The sequence below is a fragment of the Oncorhynchus mykiss genome, chromosome 10 (genome assembly GCF_013265735.2).
Source record: "Oncorhynchus mykiss isolate Arlee chromosome 10, USDA_OmykA_1.1, whole genome shotgun sequence".
Classification (NCBI taxonomy): domain Eukaryota; kingdom Metazoa; phylum Chordata; class Actinopteri; order Salmoniformes; family Salmonidae; genus Oncorhynchus; species Oncorhynchus mykiss.
Genome location: NC_048574.1, coordinates 36,731,948 through 36,750,147, shown reverse-complemented (window position 1 = coordinate 36,750,147; position 18,200 = coordinate 36,731,948). Strand labels below are relative to the sequence as shown.

Below are 18,200 nucleotides of genomic sequence, written 5' to 3'. Positions count from 1 at the left end.
CTGTCCTTGGTTGCAACACTCACTATCGAGTTCCAAACTGCCTCTGGAAGTAACTTCTGCACAAGAACTGTTCGTCGGGAGCTTCATGTGATAAGTTTCCATGGCCAAGCAGCCACACACAAGCTTAAGATCACCATGTACAATGCCAAAGGTCGGCTGGAGTGGTGTAAAGCTCGCCGCCATTGGACTCTGGGGCCGTTGAAATGCATTCTCTGGAGTGATGAATCATGCGTCACCATCTGGCAGACCAACAGACAAATCTGGGTTTGGTGGATGCCAGGAAAAGCTACCTGCCCCAATATATAGTGCCAACTGTTAAGTTTGGTGGAAGAAGAATAATGGTCTGGGGCTGTTTTTCATGGTTCAGACTAGGCCCCTTAGTTCCAGTGGAAAATCTTAACACTACAGCATACAGTGACATTCTAGACAATTCTGTGCTTCCAACTTTGTGGCAACAGTTTGGGGAAGGCCCTTTCCTGTTTCAGCATGACAAATCCCTCATGCACAAAGCGTGGTCCATACAGATATGGTTTGTCGGGATCGGTGTGGAAGAACTTGACTGGCCTGCACAGAGCCCTGACCTCAACTCCATCGAACACCTTTGGAATGAATTGGAACGCAGACTGCGAGCCAGGCCTAATCACCAAACATCAGTGCCTGACCTCATTAATGCTCTTGTGTCCCCTCAGCAATATTCCAACATCTAGTGGAAAGCCTTCCCAGAAGAGTGGAGGCTGTTAAAGTAGAAAGGGGGGGGGGGGGGGGGTGGGGGGCAACTCCATATTAGTGCCCATGATTTTGGAATGATGTTCAACGAGCAGGGGTCCACATACTTTTGGTCATGTAGTGCACACTCCCACATACAACAGTACTTCACAGTCAATACCAACACGTAAATTGCAGTTGACTGATCATCCTCCTTAAAAAAACGCTTTCTATGTATTATTCAGAAAAATAAAATAAAAATTCTTAAAAACCCAGCTGTTAATTTTGTTTAATTTCACATCACCAAAGCAACTGCTACAAGGTTTCTGTGATTTAGCATGATGTACAGTGTAAAACGGAAATCATTAAACGTAGTCATTAACTTTAGCTCCAGTGCTGCTGGTTGCTAAACATTATCGAAGGTCATGAATAAATGCTAAAACAGCAGAAGAACTCTTCTACCACCAGCTCAAGGACTCAGGTCTCATACACACGTGGTATTTCTCATCGGTGTGCACTGGGACCATTCACAGGTTGGCTGGCCATGTTCACACACACTGTTTGCTTATCTTTCCTCTACCTTTGCATTTTCCCCCTTCCCCTCAATCTGTCTGTCCATCATTTTCCCCCTTCCCCTCAATCTGTCTGTCTGTCATCCTCTGCCTTATATAGGATAATTTCAATCAATCAATCAAATGTATTTATAAAGCCCTTTTTACACCAGCAGATGTCACAAAGTGCTGTACAGAAACCCAGCCTAAAACCCCAAACAGAAAGCAATGCAGATGTAGAAGCAGGGTGGCTAGGAAAAAATATCTCGGAAGGCAGGATGCTAGGAAGAAACCTAAAGAGGAACCATGCTCTGAGGGGTGGCCGTTCCTATTCTGGCTGTGCCGGGTGGAGATTATAACATTATACTTGGCCATTTAAGAACAGATTGTTCTTTAAGATGTTCAAACATTCATAGATGACCAGCAGGGTCAAATAATGATCACAGTGGTTGTAGAGGGTGTAACAGGTGCATACAAACGCCCATCAGTAACCTTTGTTTTGCCAACGCAATAAGCTACAGTCACAAATACACTGTAAATAGATCAAGACTATGCCCTGAGCCAACCCAGGAAAGCTGGAATATCTAATCAGAATAATTAGGGTCTTCAGTGGACCAATTCAGTTTAGGATGGGGTAAGGACTTCCATTAAACAATGTTGTAGTTTTACTAGCTCAGTTGCCCAAGGCCTGGTGCCTAAAGTGATATTTTTCAGTCTGGTGCCTTTGAATGGAGAACAATAGGCAATATAGACAAATCACACATGGCACCTCTACACAGAGTAGCCTCTGATACAACATTACCCAATAACTTTCCTTGGAATGACCTTTGAGGTCAGACAGTTACTTCATACTAAAGCTGACTCTTCCCACTCTGTGATGTCAATGTTTAACCTCAATGGCTTCTCAAGCTATAGAATGCCCCACCAAGGCTGTTGAGGGTGTGATTGTGTGATTGTGTGTGTCAAATCAAATTTTATTGGTCACATACACATGGTTAGCAGATGTTAATGCGAGTGTAGGGAAATTCTTGTGCTTCTAGTTCCGACAGTACAGTAATATCTAATAAGTAATCTAACAAATTCGCAACAACTACCTTATACCCACAAATGTAAAGGGAATAATAAGAATATATACATATAAATATATGGATGAGCGATGGCCGAATGGCATAGGCAGGATGCAGTAGATGGTATAGAATACAGCATACATATATGAGATGAGTAATGTAGGGTAAGTTAACATTATATAAAGTGGCATTGTTTAAAGTGACTATTGATACATTTATTACATCCAATTATTCATTATTAAAGTGGCTAGAGATTTGAGTCAGTATGTTCGCAGCAGCCACTCATTGTTAGTGACGGCTGTTAAACAGTCTATAGGCCTTGAGATAGAGGCTGTTTTTCAGTCTCTCGGTCCCAGCTTTGATGCTGTCAGTAATTAGAGTGTGTCTGTAATGCTGTCAGTAATTAGAGTGTGTCTGTAATGCTGTCATATACCACTGGCATGGGTGTGTTTATATGTGATTGGGGTTTATGTTCTTTAGAACCAGGGAAACGTTCAAAAGAAGGATAAGGAATTTAACTAAACACCCAACAAAGCAAATCAAATCAGCAGTATTTGCACTTTGACTGACATTATGGTTCCTCTCATTTGCTCAAGCCCTCACTTAGGTACTTATCGTACTGTACTTCTCTCATGGAACAAAAGTACATTCCATGGCTACCAGACATTTTCTTTTACCTTTTATGAAAGACTTCATAAACCACAAATAACACAATATTAATATAGAGGCAATAAAGTCAACTTCCCCCTAGAAGTGCCTCCTTCCTTACACTCTCTAATTAGTGAAAGCATCTCCCTCCCCCTGGTCTCCCTAAACCACCGTACTCTCTACTTTATTCCCCATTCATCCCTCCTTCCCTCTCTCCCTCCCTCCGTCTGTTCTCTAGACAAAGTGGTAGATGGAGATATTTGGAGAATTCCTCAAGCTGACCAAACCAACCCCTTTGGCAGCGGCCCTCTCACTCCCCGTCCTTCTCCCAAATAAGGAGGTACACTTACAGGGGTGAAAAGAGAGAGAAAATAAAAAGATGTGTCATAGAATGAAATAAGAGGACTAGAAGCTCATAGAAAAATCTAGAGAAAAAAAGTCCATATCCTTTTAAGGCTGTGGTTTCCTCCTCCCCTTCTGTCCCCTCCTCCCCTCTTTCTCTCTCACTCGCTTTTTCTCTTGAATGTGGTGAAGTCATTTAAGACAAACGTGTTTGTTCTTTTTAAGCCGGCACTCCCTGAGAGCAGACTCTGTACTCTGTTGTAAAGGAGACGAGAGGAACTATTTTACACCAGCTCACAGAAACACAGGCCCAAAGCCACTTGCACGCATCTGAACAACTAAAGCTGCTCCCAACTAAACACTGTAAGTACATACCTGGCTCCTTCTTAACACATTTGTCTCTTATTCATACTGTTACATTTCCTGGTGTATCAGACATTGTCAAAATGGTGACTAGTACTTTCTCTAGCATGCTTGATAAGTTGCTACTGACAGCGTTCTATAGTTTTGGACAGTCTATTTTAGGATTACATGGATGAGAGAGAGGGCGAAAAGGCTGTAGACATACTCACATGGGGTACACCTTCATCTTTTTATATTCAGCCTCTAAACACACACACACACACACACCAGTGGCGGTCGGTGCCGTACTCAAAATAATAATGAGTATGGCCTTATTTCTATTACAGCATATTGGATGACTGTCATTCATATTCCATTCACCCAGCTCAATGTACCATTGATTCTTTTAGGGTACTACATGATACTAAACTTTTCCCTAATTCCATCACGAGGTTGCTACAACCTAGCTTATGAATTAAAGTTACCAACATACAACAGGTCGAGAGAACAATTTGAGGTGACAGACATTGACACATTCAATACTGCCTTGTACACTCTGGCCTGCATCTAGCCATTATTCCAACAGTTGCAAACAAGAGTTTCTATTGGACAAATTCAGGTATGTTTATCCTTGTTTTTTTCCGTTTGCTTCCATTTAGAATTTTTTTTCAACAGGATCAGCGGAATGAATACACCCCTTATCACATGTAAGCACAGATCACTTTCATGGCAGCCACGTTGTATTCCTTCTCAAATCTATGCGCGCTCCTCCTCTCACCTTTTCCCCTTCACCTGTGGACTTCAATGAATGTGACCAGGTGAAAAAACCTTTCCAAGACAAACCATCTCATAACTGCTACAGTCATAGCCTTTTAGCTAACATAGCATCCCTCTGTTTGAGCCGGGTGTTTGAGTAGGATAAACTAGCTAGCTGCATATGCCAGCTAAGTAAGTGAAAGTCTCCTTCATTTTTTTCTGCTTCTCCTTCATTTTTGAAGACATTAAGTTGTTCAAAACTGTTCAACCATTGTCTTTCTCTCTCTTTGAGTCAACTACTCACCACATGTTATGCACTGCAGTGCTAGCTAGCTGTAGCTTATGCTTTCAGTACTAGATTCATTCGCTGATCCTTTGATCGGGTGGACAACATGTCAGTTCATGCTGCAAGAGCTCTGATAGGTTGGAGGACGTCCCCTTGAGGACGTCCCCTTGATAATTTCTGTGTAAGTCTATGGAAGGGGTGAGAACCATGAGCCTCCTAGGTTTTGTATTGAAGTCAATGTACCCAGAGGAGGACGGAAGCTAGCTGTCCTCCGGCTACACCACGGTGCTACCCTACAGAGTGCTGTTTTAATCGATTATCTGGTGGTGTGAATATATTTAGCATAGTTTTATCTAAAAATTATAACTTTTAAATGTTTCAATATTATTATTTTTATGAAATTCACTGAGGAAGATGGTCTTCCCTGACTCACACACATCCTGCCCTCTCTCATGCCGTCTCTGCATGGCATGTATCTAATTAATTAATTAATTCCATAATAACAGAATGTTGCGGTGACTCAGATTCTTCACTTTTTTTTCACTTTTAGTACTTACTGCAAAGATTGGTAAAATAATGAAGGTTTGTGCTGTTTGTGCCGTCATTCTGTTACCAAACTTTGCATCTGTTCTACAAGTAAATGTGTTTTTGTAAAATTTTCAGTGGAAATTGTTAAAAGAGGCCTTTGTGCATACAGCTGTATGTTTTGTTTAACTTTGCAAGCATTGGTTTTTGTTTGGCATACATTTTACAGTGAAAAATGTGAGTGTAAGCATCAATTTGTTACCATGGAATTGTCCTCAGTTCATGCGTACAAAAGTCTCTCTTCACTCTGCCCAGAGAGGCTCTATCAGATGGATCCTGTTCACTATCAGATCCTGCATCATCAGATCCTGCTTCTTATCAAGTCCTGCTCTCAGCACTCTCACACACATTCAACTAGCTCGAAGTGTTTAAGGTTCCGAAGTGTTTTCGAAGTGTTTAAGGTTAAGTTTAGGCATTAACTCAGAAATCTTAAGGTTAGGCATTAACTCCGAATGGTTAAGGTAAGCGTTAAGGTTTGGGATAGGCTTAGAACAAAATTCTCAAAACGCCGGATTCAAACTTCCAACCTTTGGAATCAGAAGCAGATGCTGACACCCATCCACCATCCCCTTCCACAACACCCTAGCTAAACCAAAATCTACTTGAAGGTAACAACGCTCACTGTTGCCCCGAGTGGCCGGTTTCCACGTCATCTCCCAACGTCGAATACTGACTTGTATCACGGGAGTCACACTAGCTACACCCCTTTTTAAAACGGGCAGCTCCATGCAAGACAAATGGAATGATATAGGGGCTTTCTTTCTCATGATGTATGTACTGTATCTTTGAGATGGAGAAATGGCTATCTATCTCAACATGCGGTCAGAGAGTGTTGTGTAATACATGGTTCCTCTTCATTCCCTGTCTATCTGCCGGTACCAGACTAGATTAGTGTAGCTGTGGTGTGGGAGTCAAACCTTATATGTGAGGGATGTTTAAGTGTATTCCCTGAAAACACTGTGACATGACATTTACAAGTTGCTTTGGAAACATTGAATGATGGATCTTTTGTGCAGTGACCCGAGTAGCTTTCACACTCTGTTTCACATCCCTGTAATAAAGTCACCTGTAACAGCAATGATTGAGCCATGTTTGAATGAGGACACAGAGCACATATTGGGTAATAGGAGGTACAAATGGCTTTACAGGCTGAGTAAGGGCAGACTGTTGTTTTGAGAAGCCTGGCCTGAGCCTGTAGCAGAGGGCCTTGTCAGGAGCCAACAGCTCTATCCTGCCCCCCTCCTCCCACTCCAAGCATATACAATAGCAGACTATGCTAGCAGCCCTCCTCTCCTTCCTCTTTTCCCTTCCTGGGGAAAAGTGCAGTAAACAGATTTATCAACTCTCAATCACACATGGATGTATTCCGGTTCTTTGACGCAGAACACAGGTTTAACCCAAGGCTTTTCACACAGTTTATAGAACCTGTTAGAAACTTTCTATAAGGTTTGAGTGAGGTTTGGGAGGGTTAGGGGTATCTGTAGTAATCTAACTGCCCCTGCCATTAACCCATAACGGTCCTCATCAGCCAATCAAGAGCCTCCATGTTGAGAAGGCCTGATCCAGCCAGTGATGTGTGCCTGTACTAGTGATGCGTCAATCGCAAACAAACGGTTATTTTTGAACGTCGGTTCCCTGATTTGCATTCTGTTACTACAGCTTTTTGAGGTCCAGATAACGATTATCTGCAGATAACACATTTTTATCCAAACACATTTTTGGAGTGTGTAAAAAGAATGGCAGGCCATCTAATGATTTGGTCAGGTAAAAATGTATATGAACTCACGTCACGACCTGACATAATGGCAGGCATCTATGTAGGCTTTACATTTGCAGTTTTTTAATGGTTTCAGGTACACGTTTAAGTGCTACTGAACGAAACCCGGTTAGGAGGCAAATTAACGTCTCTTTTTGAACGGAGACAAATGAGCCGGCTCACTGAAAATACTCAGAATGTCCATCACTACTCTGTACTGAGCTGAAGGCGGATCCTCTCTGGGCATGCTACAACAGTGCTCTGAGGCAGATCATCAGATTGAGAAACAGCCCTTCAGATTGGTTAGAGCAGAATCGGGTATTTATGATGATATTTACAAGAGTTGTTGTCGGGCAATTCCATGGTAAGAGAATGACGTGGAGACTTTTCCCTTTAAATGTATGCCAAACAAAAACCATTGATTGCAAAGTTAAACAAACCATACAACTCTATGCAAAATGACTACTTTTAACAATTTCCACAGAAAATCTTACAAAAACACATCTACTCGAAGAACAGTGCGGATGTACAGTTTGGTAACAGAGTGACGGCAAACTCTCCCTCAGTTTTTTATGTGATCACATTTTCCCAAAACTCTGTTAAATATCTACTCTGAATTAAGATTCAAAGATGTCTGCAGACAGAATTGGGTGTCAGCTATGATACGACACCTTGAATTTGAGAAATGCTTGATGACGAGCCCTTCCCAACGATGCAGAGTAAAAAATAAATAAATAAGAGGAATACAATACACAGATTGAAGCTATATACAGGGAGTACCAGTACCAGATCGATGTGCAGGGGTACGAGGTATTTGAGCTAGATATGTACATAAAGTCAAGGTAAAGTGACTAGGCATCAGGATAGATAAGAATAAGGTATTTGAGGTAGATATGTATATGAAGGCAGGGTAAAGTGACTAGGCATCAGGATAGATAATGATAAGGTATTTGAAGTAGATAATGTACATAAAGTCAGGATAAAGTGACTAGGCATCAGGATAGATAAGAATAAGGTATTTGAGGTAGATATGTACATAAAGTCAGGATAAAGTGACTAGGCATCAGGATAGATAAGAATAAGGTATTTGAGGTAGATATGTACATAAAGTCAGGATAAAGTGACTAGGCATCAGGATAGATAAGAATAAGGTATTTGAAGTAGATAATGTACATAAAGTCAGGATAAAGTGACTAGGCATCAGGATAGATAAGAATAAGGTATTTGAGGTAGATATGTACATAAAGTCAGGATAAAGTGACTAGGCATCAGGATAGATAAGAATAAGGTATTTGAGGTAGATATGTATATGAAGGCAGGGTAAAGTGACTAGGCATCAGGATAGATAATGATAAGGTATTTGAGGTAGATATGTACATAAAGTCAGGATAAAGTGACTAGGCATCAGGATAGATAAGAATAAGGTATTTGAGGTAGATATGTACATAAAGTCAGGATAAAGTGACTAGGCATCAGGATAGATAAGAATAAGGTATTTGAGGTAGATATGTACATAAAGTCAGGGTAAAGTGACTAGGCATCAGGATAGATAAGAATAAGGTATTTGAGGTAGATATGTATATGAAGGCAGGGTAAAGTGACTAGGCATCAGGATAGATAAGAATAGGGTATTTGAAGTAGATAATGTACATAAAGGCAGGGTAAAGTGACTAGGCATCAGGATAGATTATTGCAAAACTACCATTCCAGTGTTTTACTTGCTATATTGTATTTACCTTGCCACCAAGGCCTTTTTTTGCCTTTACCTCCCTTCTCACCTCATTTGCTCACATTGTATATAGACTTGTTTATACTTTATTATTGACTGTATGTTTGTTTTACTCCATGTGTAACTCTGTGTTGTTGTATCTGTCGAACTGCTTTGCTTTATCTTGGCCAGGTCGCAATTGTAAATGAGAACTTGTTCTCAACTTGCCTACCTGGTTAAATAAAGGTAAAATAAAAAATAAAAAAATAAATAGATAAGAATAGGGTATTTGAAGTAGATAATGTACATAAAGGCAGGGTAAAGTGACTAGGCATCAGGATAGATAATAATACGAGTAAGAATAAAGAACAGATCAGCAGCAGCATATGATGAGTGTAAAAGTGTGTATGTGTGTGTGTTAGCATGTGTCGGTATTCGTGTCTGTCCGTATGTAGTGTACAGTATGTGAATGTGTGTGGTATTTGTGTGTGAGTGAGTGTGTATACTGTATAGGGTGTATATATAGTCTTGTGAGTGTGCAGTCTTGTGAGTGGGTCACCATTTAATTAACTACAGTGCCTTCCTAAAGTATTCACAATCCTTGACTTTTTCCACATTTTGTTGTGTCACAGCATGAATTTAAAATAGATTACATTGAGATGTTTTTGTCACTGGCCCACATGCAATAATGTTAAAGTATTGTGTTTTTATGTTTTTAATTATGTTTTTAGAAAATGGTTTTAAATTCATTAAAAAGGAAAAGATGAAAGGTCTCGAGTCAATAAATATTCAACCCCTTTGTTATGGCATGTCTAAATAAGCTCAGGAGTATACATTTGCTTAACAAGTCACAGAATAAGTTGCATGGACTCTATGTGCAATAATGGTGTTTAACATGATTGTTGAATGACTACCTCCTCTCTGTACCCCACACATACAATTATATGTAAGGTGCCTCAGTCGAGCAGTGAATTTCAAACACAGATTCAACCACAAAGACCAGGGAGGTTTTCCAATGCCTTGCAAAGAAGGGCACCTATTGGTAGATGGATAAAAAAAACAGACATTGAATATCCTTTTAAGCATGGTGAAGTTATTAATGACACTTTGGATGGTGTATCAATACACCCAGTCCCTAAGATACAGATGTAGAAAGCTCTTAGAGACTTACCCAGAAAGACTCACAGCTGCCAAAAGTGCCTCTTCAAAGTATTGACTCAGGTGTGTGAATATTTATGTAAATGAGATATTTCTGAATTTCATGTTCAATACATTTGGTTTACATCAGGTAAATATAACCAAATATTTCATCTATTATGAAATGGGGCTGTAACACTAGAATGTGGAAAAGGTCAAGGGGTATGAATACTTTCTGAAGGCTCTGTATTTATCATTCTTATGGCTTGGGTTAGAAGCTATCTCTGTTGATCTGAAAGCCGATGCTCCTGTACTGTTTGCTAGACGGTAGCAGCGTGAACAGTATGGCTTAGGTGGCTGAATAAGTACACAAAGGTAGAAACATGTCAAATAATCCGTTGCATGTTTGGGTATTATTCTACACACTGCCTATTATACTAATGAGCTCCGCCCCCAAGCAAGACCCAACCTGGACCAATCATAGACATCTATGTTTCACAAGTTTGGACATCACAGTGCAGCACAGTAGAGTACAGTACAGCACAGCAAAGCATAGTACAGTACACTACAACACAGTCAATTATACTGCACTCTACTCTAGTGTGCTCTACTGTACTGTACTGTCCAAACTTGTGAAACAGATTGGTTCAGATTTGGACTGACCAAATTTTAACTAGCACTACTTTCCAACTTCCAAGGACACCTGGTGTCGGTCGGTGCTGAGAGGGTGATTACAGTGAGGGCTGACTACAGTAAATGGAAAGAGAGGGGGCTCATGGGTAGGTGTCAGTAAGAGCCAGGAGAGGTGATGTTAACTGCAGAAAAGGAAAGAGGGAGCGGTTGTCCAGACTGTTTTCACACTCTTGCTTTGACCACCAGACGACAGAAAGAGACAGAAAACAGTTATGAGCTGAACGTAACAGTATGCCAGTGGAAGGGAGGACAGTAATGAACTTCCCTTGTAGCCATTGAAGTTGCAGTCATTCTGTTACTGATGTTTGATTTGGTAACCGAATGATGTGTTTTAATCACTTAATAAATCCTAAACCAAATGTTATCAGTCAGAACACTAATGATTTAGTAGGTCTACCTATACTTGTTAATTCTGTTTAATTTCATTACCGTCCCCCATCACGAGGGAGAGAAATTAGAAAACATTTTAAATATATCTGGGTTTTTGGTAAAAGAATGACAAGACATTAGGCAATATTTCTGAAACTTACAGAAGGGCAAAAAATTCAGCAAAACTAAATATAATTGTTGGTATTAGTTTTCAGGAGTCTTTACATCAACATTATTGTGCTTAGATGTATTTCTAATACCTTAAAAAAACTATACTAAATGTTTTCTAAGATCACTTTTCCATCTGTTTGACCAGAATTCAAAGCCTTTGCTTATTCCAAATGTTTACATTTAGAAAAATGTACATATATACAATATATATGCCTTAATTTGTAAAAAATATAGACCCTGACCAACCACCCTACTCTTGTTTTTGCCTTCAAGATGTACTATGCAGAAATCGCTCCTCCAATTCCTGGTTGCTAAAATTATAATAGTTAGCCTAATGTCAGTATATGTGACTAAACAAGCAAGTATAGTGTAGAGAATCATTGTACCATCTAAACAGCTGTGAAATATATTTTCCAGAACCAAAATATTGTATTTTCAGCTGTTTAAAGCTCGTGTACAAAACCATAAGTAAAAGATGCAAAAATAAACTAGAAAACGGGAAGCATAGAAATAGAGCACATAGAACCAATCTACCGCTTCTTAGACTTGTTTTCAATGAGAATGACAGATCTATAACTCATATCGCCCCAAAAAGTTACATATTACAGCTTTAAGTAACCTTTCGTCTTATGTAACCAGACCAAACGTAACATATCATACTAATTTGAGTGTCACATCCTGTTACAAACTCTGGTTGTGACATAACTAGTCGGACAGATAAGAGAACAACAGGACCTTCCTCTGCATCCCATATAACATATGTAGTAATATCCCTACACTGCTCTGCTTTTCTCTGGGTGCGGAGAGACACTGACATTGAACTATTAGCTATTAGCTCTTATAGCTCTGGTCTGGGAGTCATTAGCTACTGGATGACAGCTAGTGAATTAGGATTAGGAAGTAATGCTTTCTCTGTGTTAGAGCTGACCAACATCAATAAATGCTAACAACTGTCACAAACAGTACGGCAGTGCATGCAACCACTCATATTGAGAAACACTTACAAACCTCTTGTGAAAGAATCAAGATAGTTGTGGCCCGGCCAAAACAGAATCATTAACACAATGGATTGCACAAATAAAATGCAAGCATGGCCAATCTGAAATTCTGTCTTGGATTCTATTTTAGACACAATCAATCTTTGTGTGTGTGTGTGTGTGTGTGTGTCTGTCGTTGCTAAGGCCAGAGAGATCATAGAGGATCTCTCACAGATGTTTCTCTCACTCTGCACAAAAACAGGAAGCAGAGCATTGAGGTGCTTAAGGAAGAGAATGTGCTCTCCAGTTTCACTGTAGTCTGGTTTGCCAGTGCCATTTCAAACATCACTTACAAGCTCTGTGAACGAACAGACGTGTACCTGCATGCTACAGTGTCATATTGGGCCTGTCTTCAAATACAACTATGCTCCTACACACACACACTGACATTGACATATGCACTCAAGCAGTGCCTCCACCTCCTTTCCAAACAGTTTTAAGCCATTATTAAAGTGCTTGTCCTTTTCTTTTGCATGTTGATACCCCTATACAGCACAGGAGGTTGGTGGCACCTTAATTGGGGAGGACGTGCTTGTGGTAATGGCTGGAGCGGAATGAGTGGAATGGTATCAAACACGTGGTTTATATTGTATGTGTTCGCCAATTCCATTTGATCCATTCTAGTCATTCTTATGAACCGTCCCCCTCTTAGCAGCCTCCACTGCTATACAGCCACAAGACCTGATTGAATACTATTGTGATAGCATGAATCAATGTGGTTTGATAACTGATACCTGAATGTTTACTTTAGAGGCAAGTGAAGAGGAGAGGGGAGGATGTTGCTGTTAATTCTAGCTGCTCGTGATAATATCTCTTACTAATATCTCATATGTTTCACACACCATGCAGCAACATGAGTCATCCTTTGAACAATGTCCTGTTCAGAGGGGATATTCAGTATGCCTCACTTTGAGACATGCAGTAAGATCATAAGGTAATTGCGGATGTAGACATTTAACCTAACAATCTCATCTAGCTAGCATTATACTCTGTGCATTTACAGACGTTGCATAGTATTGACTGGGGAATAGGGTTTGCCGTTTGCCACAGTGTCCTTTGTTGGGCACTAATACGCAGAAGAATCAATACACATATCAGAGTGAGTATGTCTATGAAGGTTAACTGTAAAAACTACCGCAGTGAGAAAGGAAGGAAGTGACAGAGGAGAACCAGCTGGGAGGACTAAGCCAAACAGGATGTAGACAGCAGGGTGTGGCCGGGGAGGACAGGAAGCAGCTAGGAGCCTATGAGAGCAGCAGGCTCACAGAGAGATGACATTAACCTTTGACCCTCAGCTCTGAGCTGTTCAGTGATAGTAATGATTCAAGATACCATCACAGGAGCTGAGACTTTTCGATTCCACAGTCCAAGAATTAGGTATAGATTTGAAGTCTCCATCTTGTGGTCTGTACTATGGCCATGTTTATTTTTTAAATTTAACCAGGTAAAATCAGTTAAGAACAAATCCTTATTCACAATGACGGCCTAACCCAGCCAAACCCTACCCTAACTCAGACGACGCTGGGCCAATTGTGTGCCGCTCTATAGGACTCCCGATCACGTCCGGTTGAGATACAGCCCAGGATCGAACCAGAGTCTGTGGTGACGCCTCTAGCACTGAGATGCAGTGCCTTAGACCGCTGCGCCACTCTGGAGACCCCACTACTATGTGCCCCCCTAGCATAGTAGTCTTCAAGTTGGTAGGCATTTAGGGTCTCTGTTATAAGTTCTGAACTCCAGATCAGATCAGAGGGCCTGACAAATATATCTGCACACATACACACACACAGACAGAGAAAGAGATCATCAGACTCTGATTACGGACCTATTTGTGTTGGCTCAGGGCCAGTTTTGAGGGTGTCGGCAGGCCAGGGACATGAATGTGAGTCCTGTTCCATCTATTAAGTGTCCCTGTTGAGCCAAGACAAAACCAAAAATAGTTACACTGCTACTGTTACACATATAGACAACCTATCACAGTATTCATGGAATTCTCTATGTGAGGAAGTTGCTCCTCACCTACAGACATTTCTGGTTTATCATATTTACGCAAAGTATATATATTTCTTCAAGTTATTTATTTAAGATCAAGTTGTGTTTTGTGTATGTATTTATTCAGTCAGTCACTTCCACAGTTCTACGTTTACTTGTCCACCATATCAAACCTCTACAGCAAATTGTTGTCATGTGTTTGATCATTTCTTTATTTATAATGGCTAAGCAGTAATGATGTGGCTAACTGACACAGCTGATTTCATCCCTGGTAATTAGGTCACCTGCCATTTAAATAGGTGTGCCCAAATTGTTTTCAGTCGGTTGTATTGTAACCCAGGTGAGCCATGGTTTTAAGCTGCCGATGCATTAGGGGTTTACTTCATTCTGGAAAGCATGGTTAATGGTTTAAAAAAATATATTTTACCTTTCTTTAACTAGGCAAGTCAGTTAAGAACATTCTTATTGTGTTGAAATATGATACCTTTGAACAGTTGTTCAATCTTTAAAGCTGTTTAAGGAGTAATATCTTGTATGATGTATATGTAGGCTGTTCTGTTGTGATTGTTTGGACCCCAGGAAGTAAGCAGCAGCTAATGGGGATCCTAATAAATCTTACCACTATGGGTTAGAGTAAGGCCAATTATTTTATTGTCTTAGATACTTCGTCTTTACCTTTTATGTTAGCTTCTATGGAATTCAAGTGTATGGAATTGTCAATACTACCTACAACAAAGAGAACACACCAATGTTTGCCTGCCCTATCTGAAACAATCTCTCTCCTTGCAGGAACAGTCATGGCAAACAAAGGTCCCTCCTACGGTCTGAGCCGTGAGGTGCAGAGTAAGATCGATAAGAAGTATGACCAGGATCTGGAGGAGAGGCTGACCGAGTGGATCATCGCCCAGTGTGGAGCCGGAGTGGGCCAACCCGAGGCAGGCAAGACTGGTTGGCAGAACTGGCTCAAGGACGGATGTGTGAGTGCCTCTTTCTCATACCTTGTGGGAGGGGGGGGGGGGTGGAGGTAGCTGTCTGCTTGAATTTGTCTGCCAGTCTTGCACAGGTAGTGAATGCCCTCTCCCTGTCTCCCCCTCTCCAGGTGCTGTGTGAGCTGATAAACAGCCTGTCCAGTGGGAACAAGCCCATCAGGAAGATCCAGAGCTCAGGCATGGCCTTCAAACAGATGGAGCAGATCTCCCAGTTCCTCAACGCGGCTGAGAAGTACGGCATCACCAAGACCGACATGTTCCAGACAGTCGACCTCTGGGAGGGTATGTACATCCAGCCAGCTGCCGTCAGCTGTACCCTCCCACATTACACCAAATACACATCACTTCTATCCTCAGTTCAACTAGCTGCTCTACAGAGCATTTAAAATACTATTGCTGCTTATTCACCATGTCTAAAGGAGCTACATTCATTGTTTCATAGAATATTCTGCACAGTAGTTGCATTTCCATCTTACTAAAGTGTATTAATGTCTACTGTGTGTTCATGTCTGCAGGGAAAGACCTGGCTGCAGTCCAGAGGACCCTGATGGCCCTGGGAAACCTGGCTGTCACCAGGGATGATGGGACTTACCGTGGCGACCCCAACTGGTTCCATAAGTGAGTCAGAACCTCCTTGTCCTGTCATTAAACTGATCTCAAAGGGAAACGTTTGCTTACTTGAACAGTGACTATAAATGTAGTGTGGTGTACATGACGGTTTCTGTCTGCAGGAAATCGATGGAGAACAGACGTGATTTCTCAGAGGACCAGCTGAATGAAGGCAAGAGCGTCATCGGCCTGCAGATGGGCACCAATAAGGGGGCGTCTCAGGCTGGCATGACAGGGTATGGGCGACCCAGGCAGATCCTAAACAACAACCCCTAAAACCATGACAATGCCCTGTCACCCCACACCTCAGTACATTCCTCCCTCTCTGGGCCAGTCACTGAAGACAGAAGCTCTCTAACTCAAACAGGAGAGACTCCAAAAATAAATAAATGTAAGACCAAACTGGACCAAAACAGGGACTATAAAACATACTCCTACACACAAACCTAGTGACCAAAGTCTGTAAAATAATATTTTATTGAATATGTCGACTAGACATGGCTACATAAGAAAGAAACAGACGTTTCATTTAGATTCTGCTTTTAAAACGGCACTCTGATGGTAGTAAGTCTAAATGTTGGGTTTGTACTGGGAAAGATGCTGTCAATAATAGATGTTAGGCCACCTTTCAAGAGCTCTGTAGTTCTTGTATGTTGATTCTGAAATAAAGTTAAGTTTAATTTGAAAAATGCTTCTCATTCTTTACAACGCCTTGATACCAAAAATCTACACTGTACGATGACTATAATGAAATATAAACTCAACATTGTAAAGTTTTGGTCCAATGTTTCATGAGCTGAAATAAAGTCTTCCAGAAATTTTACATTTTCAAAGCTTATTTCTCATTTTGTGTACAAATGTTTATAGCACTGTTAGCATTCCTGCATTGCCAAGATAATACATCCACCTGACAGGTGTGGCATATAAAGAAGCCTATTAAACAATGATCATTACACAGGTGCACCTTGTGCTGGAGACATGGCCACTTTAAAATGTGCAGTTTTGTCACAACACGATGACAGTTTTGAGGGAGTGTGCAACTGTCATGCTGTCCAGCAGCGCTGTTGCCAGAATTTAATCATTTCTATACCATAAGCTGCCTCAATGCTATTTTTAAAGAATTTGGCAGTCAGACCACGTGGAACCATGCCAGCCCAGGACCTCATCCGGTTTTAACTGTGGGATTGTCTGCAACAAGCCACCTGGACAGGAGTATTTCTGTCTGTAATAATGCCCTTTTGTGGGGAAAAACTCATTCTGATTGGCTGGGCCTCTGCCCAGTCATATGAAATTCATAGATTAGGGCCTAATGAATTATTTCAATTGATAGATTTCCTTATGAACTCTTAACTCGGTAAAATCTTTGAAATTGTTGCATGCTGCATTTTATATTTTTGTTCGGTATAGTTAGACCGGGATTTTGTGGTTTATTTATATACCGGTTTATACATTGAGGTTAGGACAGTTGCTGTAGGCTACTCTCAATATGATTTGTACAGTCAGATGAGAAAGTACAGAACTAATACAGTGCCTTGCGAAAGTATTCGGCCCCCTTGAACTTTGCGACCTTTTGCCACATTTCAGGCTTCAAATGGGAAAACTTGATTACACACAGGTGGATTGTATTTATCATCATTAGTCATTTAGGTCAACATTGGATCATTCAGAGATCCTCACTGAACTTCTGGAGAGAGTTTGCTGCACTGAAAGTAAATAGGCTGAATAATTTTGCACGCCCAATTTTTCAGTTTTTGATTTGTTAAAAAAGTTTGAAATATCCAATAAATGTCGTTCCACTTCATGATTGTGTCCCACTTGTTGATTCTTCACAAAAAAATACAGTTTTATATCTTTATGTTTGAAGCCTGAAATGTGGCAAAAGGTCGCAAAGTTCAAGAGGGCCGAATACTTTCGCAAGGCACTGTATGCAGCATAGTAACATACTTTTCTCTTATCCATATTTTTTGAAACTGCACTAAGGGGCTCGTAAGTAAGCATTTCACTGTAAGGTCTATTCGGCGCAGGTGACTAAAACAATTTGATTGGATAAGGCCTAGTTTAAATGAAATCCAACTCTCTTTGCCATCTAACCCTGCTGCAGCCGGTTGGTCATTACAGGAGAACTCTAGGATCTTTGGCGGGGCCCTTTCTCCACACTCCTGGAGATATAGGTATGTGATAGGGAAAGACTATTACAAAAAAATGAAAATCAGACGAGTATGGTGGGAGGGAGGGAGAGGTATTGGCTGGCTGGATTCTTTAACTGCTGATACTAAGTCTTTCTGACAGGGCACACTAACCCTGACTGCCAGCACACAGATTATTTTCTAACTGACAGTGAGGCAGGGAGAGAGGAAGAGGGACAACAGGAGTGAGGGGAGGGATTCAGTGGAGGAGCATTACCCTTCCCTCTCCTGCCAAGGATTTGTTTATACTGTGTTCAGCCTGAGTGCCGAC

General features: G+C 41.0%; 1 protein-coding gene across 1 annotated transcript; it reads left to right on the top strand.

Moving 5' to 3' along the window:
* Positions 1–3,457: 3,457 nt before the first annotated feature.
* On the top strand, positions 3,458–16,432 carry LOC110533103 (transgelin-2). The gene is made up of 5 exons (XM_036990192.1): positions 3,458–3,676; positions 14,935–15,122; positions 15,245–15,416; positions 15,650–15,752; positions 15,866–16,432. The coding sequence occupies exons 2-5, from the start codon at positions 14,943–14,945 to the stop codon at positions 16,017–16,019; spliced, it is 609 nt and encodes a 202-aa protein (XP_036846087.1). The 5' UTR covers positions 3,458–3,676; positions 14,935–14,942; the 3' UTR covers positions 16,020–16,432.
* Positions 16,433–18,200: the final 1,768 nt, after the last annotated feature.